General features: G+C 36.5%; 3 protein-coding genes across 4 annotated transcripts in view; 2 read left to right on the top strand and 1 right to left on the bottom strand.

Moving 5' to 3' along the window:
- The window catches only part of LOC117210490, a 66,122-nt gene extending 62,284 nt beyond the window's left edge, over positions 1-3,838 (top strand). For both annotated transcript variants that reach the window (XM_033453567.1, XM_033453566.1), the window contains exons 2-3: positions 247-1,779; positions 2,844-3,838. In XM_033453567.1, the coding sequence (XP_033309458.1) occupies positions 332-1,779; positions 2,844-3,177 (1,782 nt within the window). In that variant the 5' untranslated portion in view covers positions 247-331 and the 3' untranslated portion in view covers positions 3,178-3,838. The remainder of the gene's footprint in view (positions 1-246; positions 1,780-2,843) is intronic.
- A 6,946-nt stretch (positions 3,839-10,784) lies between these two features.
- LOC117210553 lies at positions 10,785-26,556 on the top strand. The gene is made up of 11 exons (XM_033453686.1): positions 10,785-10,982; positions 12,382-12,501; positions 12,589-12,715; positions 21,545-21,671; positions 22,100-22,201; positions 22,435-22,557; positions 22,813-22,952; positions 23,031-23,189; positions 23,641-23,886; positions 24,366-24,641; positions 25,820-26,556. The coding sequence occupies exons 1-11, from the start codon at positions 10,785-10,787 to the stop codon at positions 26,137-26,139; spliced, it is 1,938 nt and encodes a 645-aa protein (XP_033309577.1). The 3' UTR covers positions 26,140-26,556.
- Positions 13,615-17,207, bottom strand: LOC117210554. The gene is made up of 5 exons (XM_033453687.1): positions 16,617-17,207; positions 16,004-16,183; positions 15,283-15,427; positions 15,097-15,198; positions 13,615-14,549 (listed from the first exon to the last, which is right to left on the bottom strand). Exons 1-5 carry the CDS (start codon positions 16,727-16,729, stop codon positions 14,292-14,294), a joined length of 798 nt encoding a protein of 265 aa, XP_033309578.1. The 5' UTR covers positions 16,730-17,207; the 3' UTR covers positions 13,615-14,291.
- Positions 26,557-27,683: the final 1,127 nt, after the last annotated feature.

Raw genomic sequence — 27,683 nt, 5'->3', positions numbered from 1 at the left:
AGAAAGTAGAAAATGCATAGTAGAAATTCAGGTTCAAATTAATAAAGTAGAAACTATAAAAATTTCATTGAAATAAATAGATAGATAGATAGATAGATAGATAGATAGAGAGAGAGAGAGAGAGAGAGAGAGAGAGAGAGAGAGAGAGAGAGTTCTGTTTTACGTTATTGTACTATTATAATAATTATTATAATTACAGGAAAGAAAATACTTTCTCTTAGTAACCATTATTCAATTTGATTTCAGACGCAACACGATTGGACGTCCGCGTGAGTGGAGCCGGGGCCACAGAGCCAGCGTGTCCCAATCGATACGCAGCTAGTCGATCAGCATGAAGTGGCAGAACTGTGGCGGCGTAGGGTCCAGGTGCGTCAGACGCGCTCTGTTGTTCGTGTTCGTCTGGGGCCTGGTGATGATCGCGGCGGTGCAATTCCGTCATGTGGAGAACAGCCTCAGAGAGACACCAACGGCCGAAGAGTCCGCTAACGACCTTCTCCTCGACGACATCTATCGTCGACGCGAGATAATGAAGAACCGTGGCTCTTCCAGTCTCGGTCTCTCCAGATATCTCTTGCAGAGATCCTCGGCAGACTCCAGTTTTTCGAATTCCGGTGGTTCCAGCCTCTTAACCACTTTGACCACCATATCCAACAATCCAACGAAAAATCCTTCGGAGTTGGAGCCACTGTTGGATAAAAGACCAGCGAAAACAGAGGAAGAGTTGATCGAGGAAATAGAACAGAGGATACCTAGTCTGCCTTTAGCTTACTGGAACAAGAACAGCAAATATCCTGCTGGTCAGAGCAAGACTAAAGGCAATTACAGCTGTTCCAATCTGAAATATCCGTCTATCTACGATATAGAGTTCAATAACGTTTACTGGCAAACGATGCGAACCGGTAACGGCACGTTTCAATTGTTTGGTGCTTATTACGACCGTAGAAAGCTGTCGAGAATAGGGCCAGCCGTTAGGATCGTTGGGATGATCGATAGAATCGAGCCTACTGTAAAGACTCACTGTCAATTTTGGTACGATGGGGAAAGAGATCCTGTCATTGTCGAGACCATGGAATATAAATATATCTGGTACCCTAAATGGGGTAACTACAAACAGGGAATCTATCAGCCGTACGTAATTGCCTGCAAGATTCCCCAGTCTCATTGGTCGAAGGGACCTCCGGCTTCAGTTTCTATGGTAGAAAAGAGCTGCGACACTCCCAGCAATAATCTTAGAGTCATATACAATAAGCCAGAACGTAAAAAAGATTTTGCCGTCTGCGTGAAAGGTCTAGATTTCCTTCACGAGGATTTGTCTGTCAGACTGGTCGAATGGATCGAGTTGATCAGCCTGTTAGGCGCAGACAAGATCTTCTTCTATCAGCTCCAGGTTCATCCTAACGTGACAAAGATTCTAGATCATTATCAGAAATTAGGAATGGTCCATGTGACCCCGCTGACGTTACCTGGTGGGCAACCTAACGTTCCTGCTTTTCAACACATGTATCTGACAAAGAAGACCAATCATAAGAGACAGAACGAACTGATTCCTTATAACGACTGTTTGTACAAGCATATGTACGAGTACGAATATATCGCTTTATTGGACGTGGACGAAGTGATCATGCCAGTGAAAGACGCTACGTGGCAGGATTTGATGAAGAGGGTGCTGCAGAAAGCGTTAAAGATTAGAAACGAGACTAGGGCTTCGTATAACGTGAGGAACGTGTATTTCCTCGACGATTTGCTGCACTCGCACGGGTACTTTAAGGACATGCCAAAGTGAGTATCACACTTATTTTATTATATATTATATATTATATTATATAACTTATTTTCCTATTTGTTTCATTACATTCAACGAAATAGAACTTTTTCTTTCCTATCGATGTTTTGCGATAGTTTGACTCGAGTAATCTGTCGAATAAAAGAAAGAGCGACGATTCGTTAATCAAGAAGAAAGTCGATGGATCAGGTTCGATCTTCATTGAGAAGAAGATAACTATCATAGAGAATATTTTGATCAGAATACAAAGGAAATAAATTTTTCGATCATTATATCGATCATTGTAATTTCATCCGAGATCTTAGCCTTACTGGAAATTATGTAAAATTGTGAAATTTAGGTTGAACGTAATACTAGATGGTAACGTATCGATAATAACGGTATTCTTCGTGTTGGGTAAACGATCGTTTAGTTTCGAAAGCCGAATAAATTGCACCCAAGATACTTTTACAATTTCTTCTGTGTCATTAAAGGTATTGGCAAATTTTAACGTAACTAACCAACTAAGTATCGGGACCCCTGTTTAACAAAGTAACTATAGTATCGACTACGATGTAGCAACCGCTCAAACGCTGTCAGCCAATTTTGAACAACCGAAAAGAAGCAAAGCCAAGCGAAACGTAACGAAACCGTAAATGATCTAATATACATTTCACGAATTTCCTTCTACTTGATCCGTAGATCTTTGGTTTCAAACGTTAGAAACATTAGAAATCGATAATGAAAAATTGGAAAGTTTTCGGGTTCAATGACCTGCAAATCTGCGAAATTTAACAAGTTAGAAAGTCAAAGATCGAAGAGTTTAGGAATTTGAAGTTTTAAGAGACGAGAAATTTGAAAATCTAGTATTTTCCAAAATTCGGGAATTCCAAAGTTCGAGAATTAAAAGATTCAAACGTTTGAAAATTCGAAAATTTGAAAACATTATGAATCGGAATATCGGAAAGTCTGAAAATATGGACATTCGAGTATTTGGAAATTGAAATATACAAAGATTGGAGAACCGAGCGATGCAACGTCTCCGTTAATCCTTTGTTCAAAATTTCTCATATGTTCGCAGGTACATGCATATGTTGCAACACGTCTATCGTTCGCAAAACTTCACGAAACCTAATCAGTACATCAAGTGCTTCCACAATCCGGAGAGGGTGGTGACCTTGCACAATCACTTCCCTTTGGCCTGTTTGGGCGCCGGTTGCACCAGTTACCCCATAGAGACCGAGGATGCTCAACTTCAGCATTACAGAGCCGATTGCGTGAAATCGTTGAAGAAGACTTGCGTCCAATATCGCGAGAACAGCGTGTTAGACACCACGATATGGCGATACAAGGACCAATTAATCGAAAGAGTCACCAGGACGTTGGAAACCCTTGGTTTCTTTGGACCGAGCTAGCGAGAATCAGACTTTCCGAGTTTCTATTTCGTGCGCTATCGACGACGAAGCTTGAAACCGTTTAGAATCGTTTCCTCCGTTCGTCTCGTTTCTCCTTCTATCGATTTCCTTTAAAACGGTCCAATGTGCGAAAAGTTTGCTACTCGAACGGTCGCCAGGAACGCGTTTGCTTCGATTAACAAAGAATTTTTATCCACTCCGGTGCTTAACTATACAAATTTTTTCCTATAAAACTTTCCATTCGGATCAAATATTTGTTGCGTTACGATGGTTTGCTTGAAATATTTGTTGAAACCAAAGTACGACGATGCCTTGAAATATTAACAAGCACCGTACGATATTCCAGTTTCGTGTTTCTATAAATACTTTAAACAAATTACTTCGTTAATAATTTAAAAATCACTTGTTTGTCTCTTATAGAGTCTTTCTCTAAAGTGTTTCTTATTGTTATCGATTCTTCGCAATTGGACAGAAACTCGATGCGCTTAGATAAGAAAAGAATCGGTGGTTATGACAACGAAGCGTCGTGATTCACCGAGACACGTTCGAGGAAGAAAAGGCTGTGTAAATCGGACAGAACGTACGGCGACGATTAGAATAATCTATAGGATAAGGATAAGAATAGCGTTAATGATTTTTCAATTTGTGCCACTGGACGAAATGTAAACTCGATTGGCGGAATCGTAGATTGGAAACATGACTTCTTTGCTCAACGTCCTTCGAGATAGCCACGAATTATTTGCTTCTCGATCAACTATGCTGTCACGTGTGTGATACGCTCTTTACGAAATCGAATATCGTCGAACGAACGCGATCGAAAGACTGGCAACTAATTACAGTTGCACTTGAAATTCGAACCGAGGGAAACCCGTTTCGTCGTGTAACGCGAAATATTTTATTTCTAATAATCGTATCATTCGATACATCGAATTTTATCAACTAGAGAAATTCCAATTTTTAACAATTTGTGCAATGTATCGCGTACCATTAAATTATATAATTCAAGTATGTGGAAATATTTGGATATTAAATTGAAACGAAAGAATTCGAATACTTTCCGAATTTGAAAATTCCGAACCTTAAAGAGATAGAGATTTTGGCTATTTTTTAATATCCGAATATTCACAGAAATACATTAGAACGAATTAGTCGATTTCTTAAATTAGCGAACGCCAAGCGAATGTTTGATTAGGCGAATGTTTCGAGTAATTTGAAAAGTCAAATAGCATTCGACTTACTCGAAAAATTCGAGAATCGAAGAGACGAGATTGTCGCATTAAAGGGAACGTTGGCTATGTCGTATATTTCGAATTTGAAAGAGAAGAATCAAAGAAACAAACGATCGAAAACGAGAACTATAAATAGGAAATCTGCAATATATTTCGAAATTCGCAACACGACAACGTAATCTGGATACGAAACGAGTTTAAATTTATTCATTTCAACGATGAAAATCGACGAAGCTTCGTTGTATTTTTAATCGTACCGTATTCTAGCCATTTATCGTTCTCTATCGAACGATTCTCTATCGAGCGCTCTTTGTATCGATCGATTGAATTTACACAAATATATCGCGTTGTAGGTGAAAGAGATTATAGCGAGACGATATAGTTGATTATATATCAATATTTATAGGTTTCAAGATTCGAAACGTTAATTTCGATTAGATAAAGATAGATACGAGAAAGCCGAAATTTTGAGCGTCCATTCAAAATTGAAGTACGAAGAGTAAAAGCGAATTGATTTCAAACGCCACAAATTGAATAATTCGTCGTTTAAAATAGATGCGAGCATCGAATACTCGGCGCAACTAATCCTATCTAAAAATTAATTTTTCCTATTCAGTCCACTTTCAGTCTCGATGTTTCGATCGTTTCTTTCCTTTTTTTAACGCTCCATAATATAGAAAAAATGATGTATGGTATAAAATGTGAAAAGCAGATTTTAGAAACATGGTTGATGTATCGCTTTAAGAATGACTTTTACAATTTGATATCTACTCTTGGCTACGATCTTCTTTTCGATTAATCAAAGTAGATATCAGCGAATTAAGGTTAAAGATTTAGTTTATAATCGTACTATATCTCTTCCACCAAGCCCATGTTAGTATTAATTAGATTATTATCTTGCGCGAAAACTAGGACCCGCAGTATCGGTTTCTCTTTGTCATTTTTTCCTCTTCTTTCTCTCGATTTGCTCGCGCGGAACGGAAATCCTCCGCGAAGATGAGTCGATTGCGATGTTTGTGTCGAAGCGATAACGGGAAGAAAGCTGATTATGGGTATCGATCGGCAAGTGAAACGAACGGTACTTCATCGATTAAAACAACATCGATCGCGTTCATTCGGGACCATCGTTTTCAATTTATTGTTCAGCAATTCTATGGAACGCTTTACGCAGAGTGTTTCAAAATAGAAGAGTAAACTAGAATAAAGAGATGGAATCGTCAAATTCTTATATTTTATTTATAAAAGTTTTTCAACGAATTGAGTAAAAAAAAAAAATATATTTTTTGAATGATAAATCGAAGAATGACATTTAGTTCGAAACACTTTGTACACTGAGCGTCGAATCGGTCGGAGAAAGGTTTGGGGTTTCGATGCCACGATACCAGAGGATGGTCTCGAGTTCACGATCGATGCTGTAATTCGAGTTTACTGTAAACTAACGATCGTAACTCTGGTTGAATAGCGTTTCTTGCGCGTTTCAACCGAGACACAACGAGAGCCCCTTGTCCCAGGGATGTACGATCACGTTGAATTGTGAAAGACCAGATCGATCTTGAATTCTGTCACGTAAAGCGAAGACGACACGAAATAAATTGTATCGCACGGTTTTCGAAACATCGCGCGATGGCCCGCCATTTTCATGTCACGCTCAAGGGTCACTCGTCTTGGGCAATAACATTTCACGTTGAAAGAGAAGAAAAGAAATCGAAACCTCGTTAAAATAGAATTTCGCCAATTTTTAATTCAAGATATCGAAGATATCGAAAGTACGGAAATTTTAGAGCGGAAAAGTTCAAACTTAAAGAGTTCAGCGTCGGAGACTTTAAAACGTTGAAACGTTAAAACGTTAAAAACATGAAAAATTTGACAGTTCCGGAATACGCGAATCGGCTGCAGGCAAAATTTTCAAATATTCGAAAATCACAAAATTCAAAAGTTTAAACGTCGAATACTTGAAAATTCTAAACTTTAAACATTGCAATAGTGCAAAATTCAGTAACTTGGAGATTCGGAAATCTTCTTAATACTCGAGATTTCAAAAATATAATGATCAAAAAAATGCAAGAGTACGTAAAATTTGCAAATTTAAAAAATTCTAAATTCTAAAAATTTGTTAGAATTAAATTAACGCCATCGAAATTAAGGAAATTAACGAGATCGTGGTAATCGTAAATAGAAGTTGAATTATTGCACGCGATATCGCGTCAGAGTCGTCGAAGAAAGAAAAAGGATACTTGTAAGGTAAAAAATCATCGTTTTCGGAGTTTCACGAAGGAACGAAAGTACATCCCTGGAACGACCGAATGCTTTTTTCCTACGTGTATTTTCTTCGTAACTCGAAGCGGCCCCCATGGCCAAGTTTTCCTTTCCTTTTTGCATGGTGAACCTCGATCGCTTTCTACGCGACACGATTGTTTCCTTTCTTTTCTTTTTTTACGCTGTTTGGTGAGAGCGCGATTGACGTTGCACCATGAACTAACATATAGATTATTATTATTCCTATTATTATTATTATTATTATTATTATTATTATTACTTCTATTATCATCATTATCATTACTACTACTACTACTACTACTACTACTATTACTACTACTACTACTACTACTACTACTACTGCTATTACTACTACTACTACTATCATCATTATTATTATCTTTATTATTATAATGTTCTCGTGTAGCGGATCTATTCATTGAAATCCTCTCCAATGAATACGTATACTTATACACACGCAGTTACTAAGACACAGTGGTATAATCGGCGTTAACTGGTCGAAATTCATTTCTTTTTCACCATTCAACGCGATCGTAACGATCAGACTGACGATAATATTCCTGTTTAAACGACTATTTACGCTCGGTTTCGCGGTATCTTTGAACATCTGGTAACTATTTCCGGTTTGTCTGGTGATATGGATCGTTTCTGGTGGTCTAGTTCGTTTTTGGTTGACCTGGTGTTTTTAGAAAGGCGAAGTCGAGCGTCAAAGTGCCTAAACTCGCGTTGGTGGCGAATAGAATGCGATCCACGGCTCGGTCTTGACGATCGATCTCTCGTTTTTTATGTAAATACACAGAAGAGTCGGTTGGGATAATAATAAACCATTACCAGATACACGTATTTTTTTCATCTTTCACGTCTTCTTTTCCAATGGATCTTCCTAACGAAATTTCTTTCAAAGACAGAAAGATAATTGACCGCCGAAAAATAATCAGATCGCCGATATCGATACTTCGATAGTTGGTGATGATTTGGAAGAAGCTTAATTTTGAATCGCGCGCAATTCGAGTCACTAAAGATGCGTACAGTGCACGATTTCAAACGAAAAATCTGTAGTAGGTTACGAAGAGAGTATTTATCGACGTTGCCGACCCATTGTATAGTATCGATCGATAGTAAGCCGTAGGAAATGGAAGAGGGCGTACGAAACAGTGTGATTTTCCAGCAGGTCGGTATTTCACGATCTGAGACGCAAAGTTTCGTTCAACGTCATCTCTATTCTGTTCTTGGTTAATGGAAAGAGAAGGGTATAAAATTTCCTACATCGGATAAAGATTTTAACGAGCAAACCAGGCGTCGATAAGATAGATAGCTGTAGACAAATATCAAGTAGCCCTCCGAAGGAAAATTAGTTGCCTGACTCGATAGAACCATGTACGTGATATATATATATTGTACAGATTATTTTGATACAACGCTACAGAAATACATGTATCGATATTTTATTTGAATTTAATATCAAACCAAAAAATTAAAAATAAAAAGATTTCGTAAATGTACGGTTCTAGTAATTCCAGTTACTTCAAGTTCAAGAGTACATATATGGTATGAATTAATCGAGATAGAAATTCTTTATAATCGATCCATACGAGCAAGATTACGAAGAAGCAGAATTTGTTATTTTAACTTCAATTTAATCGTTTAATCGTTGGTTCGATCATCCTACTAATCTACTGTCTAATTTTTCTTTACAAAGAAAGAAGTTTGTAGAATATTTTGGACTTGTGACTTAGTGGGTGGACCTTTCACGACGCTTCGTCTCGAAACGAAATTTCGCCGATGGCATAGGTAGGATAAATTTGGAACAACCATCTCGAACGAAACACGCCTGTGTTTTACGTTAGTTCCGCAGTTAGTTTCGCTTCTCCAACGCCGCGATAAAGAACTCGATATACCGCGATGTTTAACAGGTGTATCTCGATAAAAACGAAGTAAAATTATCGTTTGTCGAACGACGTTTTGCGCGAATAATAATTTCTCTATGAAGTTCGCTTAGACGAATTATTATCTTGGTAAAATATTACAGGTGTTCCAAGTGTAAAATACTAAGATACGAAATTTAAATGTAGCGAGCGTTTTAAGCATAAATTGTTTAAATATAAAGAATGGAAAATTATAAGAACGTGCATATAGTTGAACGAATGAAAATGTTTGATACGTGTACGTAGGTTCAGGGGAATAGAACCGTTGAAATATCGGAATTACGATAGAAACGAAGTATTAAAATCACGATAAACCATAATTTTTGTATTCCTTTGTGGTTCCGTGTCTTCGTAGACGCACGAACGATTTATGATGCGATTTAAAAGAAGTTTAAAATCAACGCTTCCTATGCAAACTATAATTCTATATTTCCATAACAAATAACGCTGTGGTGTTCTTCGAAGTTAATGGCGTTCGATGTAAAATGTGATTTTCTATCTCTATACATCTATACAGACGATGCAATTGAATTTTCGAAAATTTATGCTTTCAGTATGAAATGTAATTTTTCACCTCTATCAACGGACAATGTAATGGGATTTTTTAAAATCGATGCTTTCACTATAAAATATAATTTCCAGCCTTTTTCTCAAAATCTTATCTTCATATAGACGTATCGTACCGATAGATCGAGCCATAATTTTCTATCTGTAAATAATAACGATAACTCGAACAATACTGTTATCTTTGGTTTAAGTTAATTTTTATCTTTTCGATTCATATTACATTTAATCCAATATAATTTAAGACATTTAGTTCGGTCGACGCGGTATTTTTGATAACGGTAAGATACGATATAAGAAAGATTGCATAGGCCCCTAGATTGCTTTCCTACCAATCTAACGGAACTCGAACCACAGGAAGATAAATCAAACGCACGTTGCGAAGGAGGAAATCAATTTTTATGCTCTACCATCGTCCTTCTTTTAGATTGATATCGGTAATACGCTTTCCTTGCCATCTCTCTTCTTACATCATACAAAATAGACCATTAATTAATACGCTCGTAGATATATTCATCGATTTGTTTCTTATATCTGATAATCCATTAATTTCCATTTATCGTAATTCTCGATCGATTCGATAACTCTAAATTGTCCCGTTATTTTAGATTTTTATAACGCACGTACATCGTACGTCGCTCGATAATTTTCTAATTTTTAAATACTCGAGACGCCCGTTTCAGCTTTCTTCGAACGCAACCTTACATCTTATTCCAAAGATATTAATTCTACGATTCGCGACATGGTTCGCTATCCAAAATGTACATACTCGTGTCTCTCGGTGGTCAGCAATTCCTAACAGCTATGCGTTTACTTTAGTTGTTAAAATAATCGCCGTGTATTGTACATACGCTAGCCCTGAAACGTATCCGGCAAACTTGCCCGTCTTCTACAGCATGTAATTTAATTAGAAGGTCGCGAGCATACAGAAGAATTTGTTACGATTTTATTCCGTATTGTCGTCGCAGCGTGTGCGTTTACGCATTGAAAATTACCACGCGATCAAATTCGCGTTTAGAAACTAATGTACGTAATAAGATTCTCAAACTTTGTGGAATCGATTTGCTGTCTGACAAATGCTGTCCGAAGAATATTAAATAAAAGAACATTTTTTCAAAGAAATCGATCAATAGCGAATCGAAATCGATTCGATTAATTTTGGTATCTAAAATCTCGAACGATCGCAAAACCAATACGTAAAATTCATCGAAAATGGTACTATGTCAGATTTGCAGCGATTATATCGATTTTCAAAATTCTATTTCAAATTTACCTAAAACAGTGACGAATGATTTAGTACGCTGTCCGTAAATACTTGAATGTTCGATTTAAAAAGCGTTTTATGATCTAGCTCTAGATCATCGAACATCCACGAGCGAACTGCGAATATTGCGAAACATTTTCGAAAAACGCTGTACCTTTTGTTTCTGAAAACGTAAGAAACGTAATGTAAGAACGTTGGTTGATAAAGCGACTGGATATCGTGGAAATTCAATGGTGTGAGAGGAATATCAAGAGACGTATAGGAGAGAAGAGAGAAATTCGAAGAAAGATGAAGAAACGCGGTGAAAGCGCGTGAAGGAAGAGAACGTGCTCCGAAGCGGAAAGCACGATGCCGCGTTCGCGACCGGAAGCGTTCGAGCTGATGGTCGAGGCCGAGAAGCCCTCCAAGTGCATCAGGTTTCTACGTTTCCTGTGGAAGTTCTTCAGATGCGTTTTTTCCCACGTGTCCTTGGTTTCGTTGGTCGTGCTCTACTGTCTGATCGGCGCGTACGCGTTCGAGGCCCTCGAGGCCACCCACGAGAAAGAGGTAGATATATCGAATTTTAATTCCCTTATCTCTTTAACCCTGGTTTACGAAACCGACGGTACAACGAATACAACCGACGGTCGAATCGTTATCATCTTTTCTCTTAAATTTTTCCGTTGAGATCCGTTAAAATACGGCATTTTATTACGAGTGGGATTAAATATCTCGTTTTAGAAACTGCGTTCAATGTCTATTTTTTCAAACTTGCTTGTACATTATCGCGTATCTTATCGCCAGACCGAGCGTATTTTTACGAATGCAACCGAAGAAATTAAATCCAGAAGGTCGTTTTACCTTCTAGAGTAAACTATAACGAGAGCACTTTAAATATATTATTTTCGCGTATTATGCGAATTTTTGCATTCTGAAATTTTTCACCGGAGCATAAATATTCGTCGACTAATTATCATACGTTATATCGTTACGTTCGTCGGTAAAATAAAAGTCGGGATTTAAACGCTATTTTTATTCTTTCTTCTCGGCGAAGATTTGCAATGTTACATTTTTACGATGTTCTTTTGTAGAGGTTTCAGGGAAAAAGTAGTATCTGGTTCATGGTGAAGTTAGCCTGGCTATATTATGCCCAGTGACGTTTTTCCATTTCTTTCTCGCTAATTTTTTCATATCCGTGTTCCACGTTGTTCGCGTATTTTAATGTTTCGCGATTTTTTCTAATTTCTTTTCCTTTCTTGGCTTTCTTTCCATCAATTGGTCAATCGCGTAATTTTGATCGTTTTCTTCGAACTCTGATTACGATTGCACGTCTTTTTTTTTATTCTTTCCGTCTTTAAAGTACCCCTATTCTCTCTGTATGAAAAGTCCTGGCTGACCGAAGGTTCTCCAATAAAAATTCTGTTTCTTCTTCGATTTTTTCTTCTTCGAACTCGAGATATATTTCACGCCAAAAGCTACTTTTTCACCTTTCGCCATCTCCTTTCTCCTATTTTAATCTCTTCTCTAGTACTCTATTATGATTCGTTCAGTTATACCTTCTTACATTCCTCCGCTCTTCTACGTTTCTCACTTTATTTTCTTCTCCTGTTTCCTTTAAACTTCGCTGCTCCGTCGTTTTTTTCTTCTACTATTAAATCCATTTATTTCAATAAAACCTAATGACGCGATATCTCCGCGACAAAGACATCGAATAAAACGAAAACACTTCCATTTTCATTATCATTTAACAACAGCGAAATACAGAAATAAAAATAAACGCGCAATTTGTCTCAGCCTAAATAACGACACTTTATCTTCCCCTCTTACAATTCTCATTCCAATTCCCTTTATCGTTTATCCCCTTTCCCCTTTCTTTAGTTTTCTTCTTTTTTTCTCCTTCTCTCTCTCTCTCTCTCTCTCTCTCTCTCTGTTTGTCTCTCTCTCTCTCTCGCTTTCTTTTGTCCAGATCAAGAAGAGCATTAAAGACATCAGAGGGAACGTAGCAGAGCAGCTATGGAAGATCACGAAGGAGGTAGAGGTTCTGATTCGTGAAAATTGGACGGACAAAGCGTTACGTGAATTAAAGGTACCGGGCCGTCTCATCCGTATTCGGTGACCAGAGATCGAACTCGAATTTCCTCCGCCATCACTTTCCCGCTACTTTTCTTCGTAGAGCTTCGAGAACAACCTCGTGTGCATGATGGAGAAGGAGGGTTGGGATGGCAGCGAGGGCGAGGATGACATCCAATGGACCTTTGCTGGCGCTCTCTTTTACTCCATCGTCGTCATTACTACCATTGGTAAGACTAATCATTTCGTCTCGCTTATCTTCAACAGACGATTATCTATCATAATCTTCTTTAATAGTTTTCACGAATCGTCTTAATTTTTTTTAAATCGATTGTAATTGTTTTCACGAATTATCTTGATTTTCTCTAATAGTTATTTCCTTAACAACGAAGAACGTTATCGACAAGAGCGAAGGATATTAGGAGAGCGGTAGAATATTATCGAATTCGTATTTTTACAAATATAATTAGGAGAAACGAAATCTAGGTAGGTTTAATAGGAAGTCTATTTTCTACTAAAACGAGTATTATAACGAACACTATACTTTGAATATTAGCGGTTGAATAGCAGTGGCATAAGAAGTCTCGATAGGTGAAAGAAGCAGAGAAAATTCATAGAAATAGAAGAAATGTTCTTAACGATAATCTTACGTGACATCAATTATCATATTTATTATACGAAGTTTATATTACAACGAATATCGAATAAGTTCAATGAAAAATCTTTGGTATCTTGTTAAAAGGGTTTGAAGTCGTCGTGGCTCTTTTAAAAACAGGAAGTTCGATAATTTTTAGATTGGAGCCACGACAGCGGGTTCTGTGGCTAAAAATAAGGAGAAATGTTTCATGAATTTTCATGCTCGTCTAAAATTACGTTCCACTGTTGTTCTTTTTTAATTTAACTGAAATATTTATATTAACTTTCTATAACCAGAATGCATTGCTCACTCGCGACACAAGAAACGTCATTGCTTTGATCAATTATTGAAAACTGAAATTAAAATTTTGGTTTGAAAATTGGTACTGATAATTGCCATATCATTTTACGAAAAAACGTTATACCAATAAAATACTAAAGTAAGGTAGACGAATAAAATAAAATCTAAAAGTTATAAATGCATACGTGAGCACTAAACGAATCGTGTTAGTAAATTTCGATAAAGAATTAATAAGATAAAAATAAATACAATACAGACGAGTAATACGTGAAATACAATGTCAGATAAATCGTGTCAGATGATAGATAAATAAGAATTAAAGGCAATTGTATAGATACACGAGTATTTCCGAGTCACATAGAAGGTTAACAACTAAGTATCTACCTTGTGAATACCGTACGTACTTCTGGAAATATTTCATTTCCTTCAGAACAATCTGTTAGAGTATTTTTTCCCTTTGATATTCAACTACATCGTAAACACTCATGCGTCTTCCATTTCAACCTATAAACAAACTATCTAAAAAATATTCGAAAACAAATATCCAAAGAGTATCTATACAAATTACGAATAATATTTGAAACTACGCATATATAAATATCGAGTAACGCTACGTATCTCTCTGATTCAAGTATTCTTTCTATAAAAATTTAACGAATATCTTGGCAGTTTTAACAATTTCAGAAACATCCTACACCGCGACATTTTTTTAATAATTTCCTCTCATACGCTGTCCAACTCTTTAATCCGACTCCTCGTTCAGGCAGATCGATCTTATTAAGAATTTACAAGACGAAATACGCGAAGAACCGTCGGAAGATCGATCAGGCGAGAAAAAGTTGCCGTCGAAAGCCTCGTGTAAATGGAGCTTAAACTTTTTCATCCGCGTTAGCGTTTTGCGTCTGATTTTTCTTCAAGGACCGACTGTAAATATCAAAGTCGTTGTAATCGTAATTTTGCTCGTAAGGATTGCTATGAGGTCGTGGATAGGGCTCCGGATTTTCCCCTGGAAAATGGTAATTTCCAGGATATCTGTTAGCGCCAGTGAAACTCCCCTGGGGTCTTCGATTACCATAATTGTTCGGCGATTGCACGAAAGTCGCTGGTCCGTACTTGTTAGGACCACCCTGGAATTTGTGTAAACGTTATTAAAGTTAACCGATATGATCGAAGCTATAAATAGGCTGCAGATTTTTATGCTTTTATTGGAAAATCGCAGGTGCAGAAGTCTATAGATTGCATATACTATACAAAGACATATAAAATACTCAAACTGTAATACTTGCTATAATATTCGGCAATCGAAACAATTTTTTACCGTACTTTTATTTTTTGTAATTATGTTCATAAAAATATGAATTTGCATAAGTATCCACAGTCTAGTTACAGATTATTCTTTTGAGTACAGACGTATTTCGTTTCTTTTCTCTTTCTTCGGAAATCTAGATTTTTCGAATTTTGCTATCGTTGTATTTTATTAGACTTCATTTGGAAAAGGGGGGTTTCGTTCAATTGGCAAGTTGAAAAATTCAAACACTCGACATTAATTCTTCTAGAATTCGATTTTGCGCGATCTACGATATCAAAAACTGAGTAACATTATCAGAAAGATATCGGAAGTTATTGTAAAATTAATAGTAGTATCGGTAAATGTCAATATCAATAAAACGGTACCGGATATGAAGGATGTTGTCCTTGTCCGTATCGTCCGGAAACCAACGCTGGATACTTTCTGCTATTAAAGCAGCAATATTTTTTATCCTTGGAGCAGCTTCCCTGATTAAAAAAATGATTAGAAATATTAATGAGCATATAGTTATAAAGTTTCAAAGATATCGGTCATTTTTCCATATTTCTTACAAATTTCAATCCGCTAGAGGGGCAATTGAAGCTGTATCTGCATTTGCAAGTGTCGTATTCTCTATATCGAGGATCGTCCTTCACCCACGATGGCACGAAACCGTTTTCCAACTCGCCATCGTCGATATTTGCGGTGTAGGAAGGTCTGCACGGGTTAAAGTAAAAGTAAATATTATTCAACGGTTGCTTCTTTAAGTGATATAATGGTTTAAGCTTTTTGCAGTTTCGATCCTGCATGTAATCAGGAAACCGATAGAATTTAGTATTTCCAGAAAATATTTCTAGTTTAAAAGGAATAATATACATATATGTATGCAACAGTGATAAAGTTAGGTGGAAAACCCTGCGTATATACGTTCTTCTTTTATTTTTCCTCGAAAGTGCTTAAATCTCTATTATACGTTACTTTTCAGTTTGTCATTGGCATACTAAAAATTCAGATTCGATCGATCGCCGACAAAGCCCGATATCGAAATGTGCTCAAATATTCTCCAGCCGCCGATATTCGTAACAGAGTTGAACAATCGAACTCGAACGAAACCCAAATCCAACCTAAATCCGATCCAACCCCCGGATCGTGTAACTCCGGATGTTTGGCCGCTTTTCATAAAATCCAACGGTGGTGCAGATCATTCGATCGTGCAAAGCCAATCAACGTGGAGGACGCGAACGACGAAAACAGATTTACTGGGTTGGAAAACAGCGAGAAGATACGAAATACCTTTTTATAATGCCTGTTGGTCCACCAGGACCAACGAGAACTTCTTTGTTGCCAGGATACGACGGTGACACAATGGGTCTACTGTTAGAACCGTAAGGTCCGGTGCTCTGTGGTCTAAATCCTACCAAAGGTCTTCCGTGGCCGGGATCCTCGAGGTTCTCGTTCACCTGGTACCTATAACTGAACAAATAGCTCCGATGAACAATTTTCTTCCGATTTTCTTCTTCTTCTTCTTCTTCTTCTTTTGTACAGAGCAAAAGGGAGAAAAGTTTTTAAAGATATTTAAAGCCATTATCTTAATTGTTGGCTAGAGAAAAATAAATCGAAAAAGGGAAGGTAGCGGAATGATTAAGGGATGGACGTGGCGTATTTTGCTGCTGGAGCCTTTTTCACAACGCTCTTACGTTATAAGTTCCGATGAGAACGGATTTGCCACGTTAAAGTTCCACGTCGCGACATCTCGACGAATATCGAACCAAATATGAAACGTTTACATCTCATCTCTAAAAAATATCAAACTGCTGCAAATACATTAGAATCCACGTCGTAAACCACAATTCGTCGATATCTCGCGTTCCATCGAAAAGAAAGAAAACCCAAAAATTCAACACACCTTGTTCTATCGACGTCGCTCTCCTGTTCGTCTCTGCGCTTCCATGCCCAGCCATCTTCTTCAGCGACCACCATGGCAATAGCGACGCAACAAAAGAGAAAGAAGGTCGCCATCGTTCCACGAGAAGGCGTGATTTCGTCTGGTTGTTGCTTTGGACAGCCTCACCGGCGAATATCGCCGACGGTCGACTAAAACGAGAGTGAAAGTGAATCCCGTCTTTATATATGCACCGTTGGAAGGTGAACGCACCGTGTGGCTCGTTTCGAGGTCCCTTCGATAGCGATCTCGGATCAACAGTTTTCGTCAGAGGGTGAATCACCCCTTGTGCGGCCCGTTTTAATCGCAGGTGTTCTCGTTACGCGGATTAGGATCGTTTAGAGGGCTTAGAGGTTTCAATCTGTAAATCGACGCGAGGAAATTGATGCTGGAATATTTGCTTAGCGTCGAGCGTGAGCCGAATGTTAGAAATTTGATGGGAAAATGAATAATGAGCAAGCTGAAAGGTAAAACGAGAATCGAGAAGATCGGCGATCGAACAGGGGAAGAATATTCGTTTGAAAGATTGTACGTAAGAGAAATGGATACGACGACGGTGTGCACGTTTATACATTTATGGGAAATTTAAAGACACAGAAGGAACAAGAAGTGGAAAAAGTCTATAAATATTTCAAGTAGATAGTATAAATATAATTGCAAAGAAAGAACCACGATAGACGATCGTTTTCTTACTGAATATTGTAGTTAGTATTGTAGTTTGAATATTTTACATGTTTTTGTATATTACATGTACTCTGTAGATTTTTGTACCTTCGATTTTCCAATAGACGCATAAACATCCAAATGCACAAACCAATTACCTTCGTGAAAATATGAAACAGAATAATATCGTTTGAAAATTTGCAAGTACGATATCGAAGGGAAAATGAAAATTGAAAAATTCAAAGAGTGAGAATATTCGTCCCAAGTTCGAATAGAATTGAAAGATAAACGTATTGAAAGATTGAACGATGAAACGTATTTAAAAAAAACTGTAATTAAAATGATTCCATGCAAATTTTGAGAGAAAATAAAATTGATGAACTTGGAGATTGAAAATATCGATAGTTCGGTGAATGAGAGAAAGAATTTTAAGGCAGAACGAAAACTGGGAGATACGTATATTGTATATTCGTAATAATAATTAAACTATTTTGACTTACGACGATTAAGCGATAAAAAGTAACACCGATCTTAATCGCTATTCTTCAAAATGCTACTTAAACCAAAACATACAAATGCGGCCCACCAAATGCGCGAACGTAACGTGTTAGGTAACGCGAGGTGAGCACGTGGGTGCATTGCATTGCACTGAAACCAGTGTTTCTCGTGCCTGTCCTTCGATCTGGGAAAATCCACCGATTCGAGAAGGGGAAGTCGGTTTCATTACAGGTGGTTTTCTGACCTCTTTCTTTGGACAAGATCCAGCGAAATGGCGTAACACTCCTTCACGCTACTTCGTCAGTCGTTCTTCGAAGGACGTCTGCATTGTCTCCGATTCCTGAACCTAATGACTACAGCAATTTTTTTATTCTTATATGAAAATGATGAGTCGTTTCTTGCGAACCGCTCGCTCGTTTTACATATATGCTAATATGTTACGTATACCGTAAATATTTACCATTATTGCATATTCAGTTTTTTCAAATTTCATTTCCTTCTGAAATTTTTGACGAATCAATAAAATTACAGCTTTACAAATACGTTTCATTATCCAACTTTCTTCGATCTTCTTTTTTGACTTTCGCTTTATCTTCGATTCTTCTATTTTTCCCCAAAAATAGATAAAAGTGTTCTTGATTTAAAACGATTCTGATAAGCATAGAGCCATTACAGTATATTAATCGTTATCGATTAATTCAGAAACGATAAGTAATGTACGAATTTTGGTATTTTTATCCTCGCAATATTGCATCGATGTGTACACGTAAATAAATGTTACTTCGTGTTTCTTTATTAAAATAGAGCTAGAGTGAAAATTAAGTAATCCATAAAATTAGACCGAAAATTAAATAATCGTTGAAATTAAAGTGGACTAGTGTCAAGATTAAGATTTCCCTGCAAAATTTAACATTGAAATTCATTTTTTAAAATATGATTTATTATAATATAGTTTGCCGAGGACTAACTATGTATCATAAATGTTAATAACGTAGCGCGTAGGGAAGTTGACGTAATATTTTTGCTTTCTGTTAGATCTACGTACCATACCTACTTATTATGGAATTATTTCTACGTGTAACGTATATATCGGTGTAACGTTTAAAATTACATAACTCTGATAAGTAGAGTTAAGTAACTTAATAAGGTAGCGTGTAAGAATTCGTAACTAGAAATACGTGAAAGTTTATAAACCCCATTGCAATGCGTCACAAGGCAAGCAATAAAATATACACTTGCAAATATTTAAGAAACCCGTAAAAAGAACGTGCCAATTATTCTTCACCAATCTTCGTCGTCGCTTTTCTTCGTTATCGATCATTTTCAAAGTTTCTGCATTTAAACAAAACTTTCGTGGAAGATACAAAACTTTTTGAACGATCGTATTTCATTTAACACCGCGTCGTTATAAAATCAGGCAACGTTAAACGTTAGAGGAAATCTTTCTAGATGAAAGAAAATGGTCGAGCTCTCGGAAGCGACGTTTCCCGCGGTCTGGTGTAACCTTGTTTTTTTTGGGAGGAAAAAAGGCACGGTCGAACGAAAATCCAATGATCAAGGTCATTTTCACGAAGAACGCCGTCCCAACCACCGAGGAAATTCACTTTTCCTCCGGGACAGGAAGCCGGCAGCGTCTCGTAATTCGTTTTCCTTGATTTTTGCGCCGTGTCGCCGACCAACGATCTCGTCGATTAACCGTTTCATCGTTCCACGACGAAAGGGGACGCCTAAATTTGTTAGGTTCGATGGGAAAATTCTTTGTAACACCGCCACAGTGCGGCGTGCAGCGAAGAAAAATCAAAGTAATTATCGTTCGATGATATACCATCGGTCCGTAATATAAATGTAAACGATAATTCTTTGCAATATCGGCAGAGCGTAAAAAAATATCACGCGCATTATGTACGAAATAGACATGCATTTTTGCGCGAAAGAAATATTATCGCGAATATGTAGTTCGCTTTAAACCGTTCGTCTTTTTCCTCTTTCGTTTTTTCCTCGTACTGATCGTTTACGAGAAAAACGCTGGCTGGTAATAAAACGAACACCCCATATACAATATAATATATTCATCTTTTGCTGCCGGCTGCAAAAGGAGCTCGATTTACATACATTTCTCATTCACGCTCTCGTGTAACCTCGATATACCCTAGAATATCATATACGCTTAAACTTACTCTTAATAAATAACAAATTGATAAATAATAACATAGTAAATTCATTGATACGGCAAATTAGAAGTAAATATTTGTGACTGCTAAATAGCTTGAGAATTGAAAAGACTAGAAAGATTGCAGGGCATACGAAATAACAATGGCAAAGAGTGACGTTCGCAATGTCGTGAAATTTCGATCTCTCCTCGAGGAATCTGGTTATAATGCATCGCGAAAGATCGACCAACGAACAAAGGCTCATAACGCGTGACCGAGTTGCGTTCCGAAATCCAGCTGGAACATCCGCTCCTCTTTTGTGTTCGATCGATCGATCCTCGTCCCTTTCCGGCGGATGCGCTCAATCTTCTCCATCTTCCTGTTCTCATTCTTTCTCGATCGTTAATTAGAGCAATTAAAAAGTACAAGAAAAAAAAAAAGAACAAGAACAGGAGAAGAAGGAACGAAAAATAGAAATCTTTCTCAGTAACATTTGGCGTTAAAAACCTTATAAATTACAATATATAGGATATTTTTAAAAATTGGTCCCGTACTTCTGAAGCATGTAATACTCGCCAAAAGCAAGCAAAAAGACGTTCATATGCTTCGCTTCCAAATAATTTGTAGAAAGGTGGTTAACACCTTCTTGCTTTCCACGAGTACTATGGGAATTATGAGTAACGCTCGTGAAAGTTGACTCAAATTTTCTGAAACATTCCGAATCGATTAAAATTAAATTTATATCTCTAAAACTAAAATTCGATGATTTTTAAAGTTAAATTTACCATCAAAATTAAATAATCCTCGGATGTCGCGTATTTGCTACGGTGATTGTAAAAATTGTGTATAACGAAGCAGTGACCTTGACCCAGACTATAGGAGACGAAGAAACATTTCTAGTTACGAAATTGGTGGAGGCTGAGACAACCTTGATGATCCTTCCGAGTATTACGTGTGTTGACCCTGGAAATATTTGAACAAGGTTGAGAACACGAGGCTCGTTCCTTGAAAAGTTTGAATGATGACATTAATTACTAGCAACCTTCGATTTGAAGCGTGTAGAAGTAAATTAAAGGTGAATCGTGGAGATTTTTGTGTTATTGGAATCGCTGGGAATATCTTAGAAGTCGCGCGGAATTACGAGAACCAATTACAATTTTTAAAGATTTATTTAGGAACTTTTTAAGCTTGTGATTGTCGTTGTAAATTGGAGACATCCCAAAACTTAACTAAAATATCCGCAAGTTATCGATATTTCTAAAAAATATCGTTATCAAATGTCCCATTGTAAAATTCCAAATTTTCTAGGCTTCGAGTAACAGATGAATAACGGTAATTCGGATAATAATTAATATTTTAGTATAGATCGAAATATCGCGATAAATATTCTGTATATCATAAGAAAGTGAAAATAATATTGCATAAACTATTATATTATTGTCACGTAAATTATGGGCTGTAAGAAAGGTAGGCGCAGATCAAGTGAAAATTACGGCCGTAATTTTCGACCTAACAGGATTAATTGCGCATTACGTGAGCGGGGAAATTACGCAAGGCTAATCGAGCGTTCCTCGACTCTAGGGTACGGTCACATCGCACCGAAGACTAAGAACGGCAAAGTGGTCACCATATTCTATGCTATCGTTGGGATTCCCCTCATGTTGCTTTGCCTCTCCAACATTGGCGATATTATGGCTTCGAGTTTCAGGTAATCGATTGCGTAGAACGCAGAAAAATGCGCTTCATTTATACTTTCTAATGCTTTCGGTGCTAAAACAACCAATTTCTAATGTATATTTAAATATACGCTCGTATCTCTTCGAGACAATTTTGTTCGTTTCCTTTCGTTACTATTATTTCGCATTGGATTACATAGAAATATATATATTATCGAATTCTTCTACGAATTAGCGTCACGAGAGATTTCAAAGCACGTTAACTACGAATGTAAAATGAAGACGCGAATGAAAATGTCGAGGAAAGAGAGAAAAGCAACTAATTACGTAAATATTTCTCAAGTTATTCTATATTCCTCGGATTTTATTAAAATATACAATCACTGTAAAAAAGAGTCTTGTCTATATGGATATTTTATTATTTTAATCGTTGTTTCTTTTACCTTTATTATGTCATTAGATTTTTATACTGGAGAGTTTGCTGTTACATATGCACGAAACCACCAAGAAAAAGGCGACCAAGAAGCCACTTCGTCAGATCATATTCCATGAAACAACCAGGGTATTTATTTAACTCATGAGTATTTTCTTGAGCACAATTACGGAAATAAAAACCTAAATGTATATAACCAGTGGTTTGCTTTCAACGTTCTTTTCTATACATTTTGTACTTACATTTTGCATATATTGGCATATTTAAATTCCATATAAATGTATAAACATCCGTATTTTCCTCATACCAAAACCATAATATTCTGTAACAAATACGTGCAATAAAAACATACTTTTGGAAAGGCGATATGGTGGAAGCAGGGTTGGCTTTGGAAGATCCATTAGGGTGAGCCAGAGATCTGCAGACTCAGCTCTGGGTTTGTCCGAAACCTTGACCAGATCATCGTACTTTGACGTAGATAATAAGTATGTTATGCACTTTTAATTTTCTCATTGTATTTAAAAGTAATATCCTAATCACGTAGATTCTTGAAACGTTTTTAATATGGCGATAGTAAAAAGCCGTGTCATTTATTATTTGATAAAGCGTTCGATAGAGAATTTAGACAAAAAGAAATTTTCTTTAGAGAAGATTCCTTAAATATAAACAAAGAGAAAATTATTTAATTAAAAAAAATATCTACAATAATTTCTTCTTTTGTTTTCTTTGCTTCGATCGAGGTACAATGTACGTCGATACGAAGATTCGGAACTCAAGAGACCGAGCTCTTTTTATCCATCTTCGGCAAATCCAAATTTTGGATTTAAATCCGCGACAGTGTCCAGATATTCGGATTTACCGATGGTAAAATCAAGCAGAGGTATCTGAACCACATTCCGTGAAATTATCTGTGAGAAAATGAAAGAAAGAAACATCTCTAAATGACGATTGCGTTTAGCTAGCCCCAAGATGACGACGCAATCGTTAGACAGGAAGTTGCTAATGCGTTCGCCGAATGACACTGATCGTTCTCCGGTTTTGTGCAACCAATATGCATTGGATGATTTGGAGGATGAATTACGACGCTGGCACTCTTCCGCTGAAAACAAAACTGACTGTGAGTTGTAAAAATAATCGATCAAAAATTAAATATAAATTATAACGTAATTAATATACTTTAAGATAGTTTTATAATGTAAATATATGTAATATTTACGATATAATTTATTAATCTTGTCAACATTGAATGTACGTGATTCATAGCAAATTTCTTCTTCTTTAATGTGACTGATAATTGACGATATAAGAAAATTTAAAGGAAAATTATATCGATCAGTCAAATTCAAAAATCAACTTGATAATAATATAAATAAATATATAATTTATAATTCGGAATATTTTATTTTTCTCCAGTAGAACTTTGTCAGGACAATTCTCCATTCGTATATATAATAGTAAAGGAGGAAAGAAAATTTATGAAAAATTTAAAATTAAAAAGAGAATTGAAAATAGGAGGAGGGAGTGACGGTTAATTCCCTGTCTAATAAATATGATTCTTTCATTTGCAGTAGGCAATACAAGCAAATCTCGGGTGGAACCAGAAGCGGCAGAAACCCTGGAAAATGTGGAGAAACAAGCGCCATTAGTGACGAGGTCGTCGCCCAGAAGATGCTTATCCATGGAAGGTGCGACTAGCAACTACAGGACGAACCTGGCACAGCCTTTACGGCCGTCGCCCACTTACTTGGAACTAGAGAACTCCAGAAGGTCCCAGTTTTCAAGAAGTAGACGTTATAAAACTAATTATCCCACTGGTAAATAATTTCTCTTTTTCCAATTCTACTCGTTAGATTTATTTTTCTAATTCGCGTTTTCAAGTTGAAGAACTTTCAAATTCTCTAATTTATACTTCTTATACATTTTTTTAAATCTTCTTCTACTATTCAGTTACTTCTGTAATCTATCTTAATATTTCTTTTCGTTCTTAAATTCATCTTTCTATGTTACAAATTCTATTTTTCTAAATTTATATTCTAATCCATGTCACATTTATATTTACATATTTATATCTCACATTTCTTACATTATTCGCTTATTTCCATAATATATTTTATCATCTTTCTATTTATTTCGATACATTTATTTATCTTTTTGGTAAAATCATAACAATTTCTATGTAAATATTTGCAACCTCTTGTTTCTTATCTATATCTTTATTTCATCTCGAATTTGTGTTTATTTATAGCTGTTTGCTATAATAAATTTTGTTTTTCCTTCTTGTTTTTCGACGAAGCTCGTTCTTATAGAAGAGACACATTGCCATCGGATATAATGTCCTCAGCTGGATTTTCTGCGCACAGACAAGTATACATAGACGATTTTGACTCAGATTATGAGTACCACGTAAACGACGATCAGGAAAGGCAGCCAATAAAGCCGGTACCAATATGGTTATGCGTCTTCCTGGTAGTTAGTTACATTTTTGGTGGCGCTTTCTTATTTAGCGCTTGGGAACATTGGCCATTCCTCGATTCTGCATATTTTTGCTTTATTACTCTCACTACCATAGGTTAGTACGGCTTTTCTTCTTTTCCGTTTTTATTTGGTATGCTTTTAGTATTTAATTAGTTAATAATTTAATATTTTTATTAAGCCTTACTTTGTGCGCGGTATTAATTTAAAGGCTCCACAGAAGTTTATGAAACTTGATGAACATTTTCATCTCCTTCGTTCTGCCAATTTCCGCTTCATTACTCTCAGAACAACTTCTTACTCATTTTTAATTATCTAATTAGAATTTTTGCACTGTGTGGTGTTTGAATTACATCTTGCTTGTGTCTACGGCTCCGACTTAAAGATTTTAAATAACGTTATGAAGTTTGAAGCATTTTATGAAATTGGAGAATTTCTTCTGCTTTGTTACTTCTTGCACCTTTGAAACTCAATAAAATTCTGTTCTTTTTTTTTTAAATTAATTAGCACATTAGCAGCATTTGGTTTTTAAATTATTATGCTTATTATACGTATTAAATTATTGTTCTAATAATATTTCACAGCATTTGCTAATTTAAAAATTCTGAAACATTTGACGAAACTTCAATTAGAAAACATTTTATATTCTATTCTAATTTTAAATTCGTCTTTTCCATTCTGTTGGAATCGAATGAAAGTTGTCTCTTGATTCTGCGACATTCCCAAATCGCATCACGCATGCATTAATTATTTCTCTCTCACCTTTTCCTGCCAAAAGTTCTGCCTAATCGAACCTCTCGTCCCAAATAGCCACTCGATAACTTCCACACTTCTCTAAACACTTGTCATTCGATTCTGACGCATGAGAGGTTCATTCACCCTTTGCACACCGAAAGGTCGTTTACCTTTTCGTCATTGTACATGCATCATCCACTGGAAATTTATGAATATTGATGTTATATATAAAATTTAATAGAAATTGATATTATAGAATTATTTGAGAATTATTATACGATTATTTTCGATATTACAGAATTATTATTATTTTTAAATTAATATTATACGATCCTATATAGCAGTACAATTGCGCGTGCACTCGCTTGCACGACGCGATACGCTAAAACTACGTAGGAAGCAACGTAGGAAGTAAAAGAAAAAACTAGGAAAATAATAACGCGCCCCATCTGTTCTTCCCGACTACAACTATCATCCCGATAAAATAAAATAAAAGGAAAAAAGCGAATATGATACTGGAAGTGCACATTTGATTCGCAGGATTCGGTGACTTCGTTCCAGCGTACAAGCTGGATGCGCACAAAGGGATCGCGGTTTGCTCGTTGTACTTGTTATTTGGAATTGCTTTGCTGGCGATGAGCTTTAATCTGGTGCAAGAGGAGGTCATCAACAACGTGAAGAACGTCGCGAAGAGGCTCGGGATCATCAAAGAGAGTGACGACGAGGAAGATGCCGACGACTACGACGCGTACGACGTCGAATACAACGACGAGGTTGACAACGAGCTCGAGGGCTACGTTCTCGATACTCCTCGATGTCACTCGATGACTAGGAACGTTCGCGGAATTTCCGTCGCCTAGCCAACTTCCGACATCCGAATCTTCATTCATTCGCCAAATATACTTACCTTCCTTTCTCCAGTTTGTCCCTTCCTTCTTCATCTTTTCTCTTTCTTCTTCGTTTTCTCTATTCCCTTTCCTCTTCCTGTTTCAGTTGTTCTTCTTTTCTTCGTCCTTGGAAATTGGACGATGTCCGAACGAAACTGAAATGTCCGAACGTCTTACGATCGTACACTCTCGGTCAAAAATTTGCAGCAACTTTATTTCTGGAACGAAGCATGTTTTTGAAGAATGTAATCGACTATTGGCTTATTATTGTTTGCAGACTGCGAAAGTTCATGCAAATTCACATCTTTATGAATACAGTTACAGGAATGGAACTTAAATAGAGGTTTATTTCATTGTCTAAGTATCATAACAGGTATTTTGCTTTAAATATTTCGTATGTTTTTATATCTCATACGTATTACGATACTATTTCACAATAGTATTTTCGAGTAACATGCAACAAACTGGAAAAACCCTTGCACTGAGTCAGGGATTCCCCGGTCTAACAATCAACGTAATCGACACTCCAATGTTCCTTTCTCTAAGGCGCTGCTTTCCCATTCACTAACTTAAAAATCATAATCACCATTCATTATCATTCGTGATATTATATTTATATATGTCAAAACGTTCTGATTACAAAATCATCTTCTACCATTTTCTCAAAATTCCGCATTCAACTTTGTTATTATAATTTTAATTATGAATAGGACCCTAATTTATAATAACACTGTGTAAAACAAGTCACGAATGCAGCGAAGAATATAACAAAATTAAATATTTCTCTGGAAAATATTACTGTTCCTCTCAGAAATGTCCCCCTTTGTAAATATTCCAACGTGGATTATGATAACTTGATCCCTCTCTGCCAATGTACAAGTTACTTTATATCCGTTGAAAAAAAACATTCGTTCATTATCTCGTACGACAAGAGAACCTGTCTGCATCCACTTTCTTTCCTACTAAAACATAATTTACTTTATTAAATATTCTTCGAATAAAAGAAAAGATACTAATAATTTAAAACATCGAGGATTTATTCATATTCCGTAGCATTTTCACCGATTTAACGATTACCCGTGACTGCTGGATTACGATAATCAATGATATTTCGAAAATTCTAAAGAGGATAGAAGAAACGCGCTGTCTTTTACGTTAAATATAGCATTTACCATTAGTTAATCGTTTATATCAATTATGCGCTTTCATAAGTAACAAAATTAAGAAATCAATAAAAGGTGGAACAGGAGTTTATCCTCTCAGAGACACAAACCTTAAAACCGCTTTTGTATAAAAGAAAAGAAAAGAATAGCAAATGTAGCAAGCTCTTTCGCCGAAGTCTTCGTACATGCACAAATTCAAAATACATAAAACGAAGTCTCAGCAGGTGTCGTAATACCAACGAACGGTAGCATACTTACAAGACACAAGTACGCAAGAAATCGACGCCGGTGATAAATTTCAAAGGCGTGACGGAGACGGAGACGTTCCGCGCGGTCGCATCTATAGGGTGTCCA

This window comes from Bombus bifarius, unplaced genomic scaffold, assembly GCF_011952205.1.
Source record: "Bombus bifarius isolate JDL3187 unplaced genomic scaffold, Bbif_JDL3187 scf7180000008206, whole genome shotgun sequence".
NCBI lineage: Eukaryota > Metazoa > Arthropoda > Insecta > Hymenoptera > Apidae > Bombus > Bombus bifarius.
Note: the sequence above shows the minus strand (reverse complement) of the source record. Positions and strands in the feature narration are given on the sequence as shown.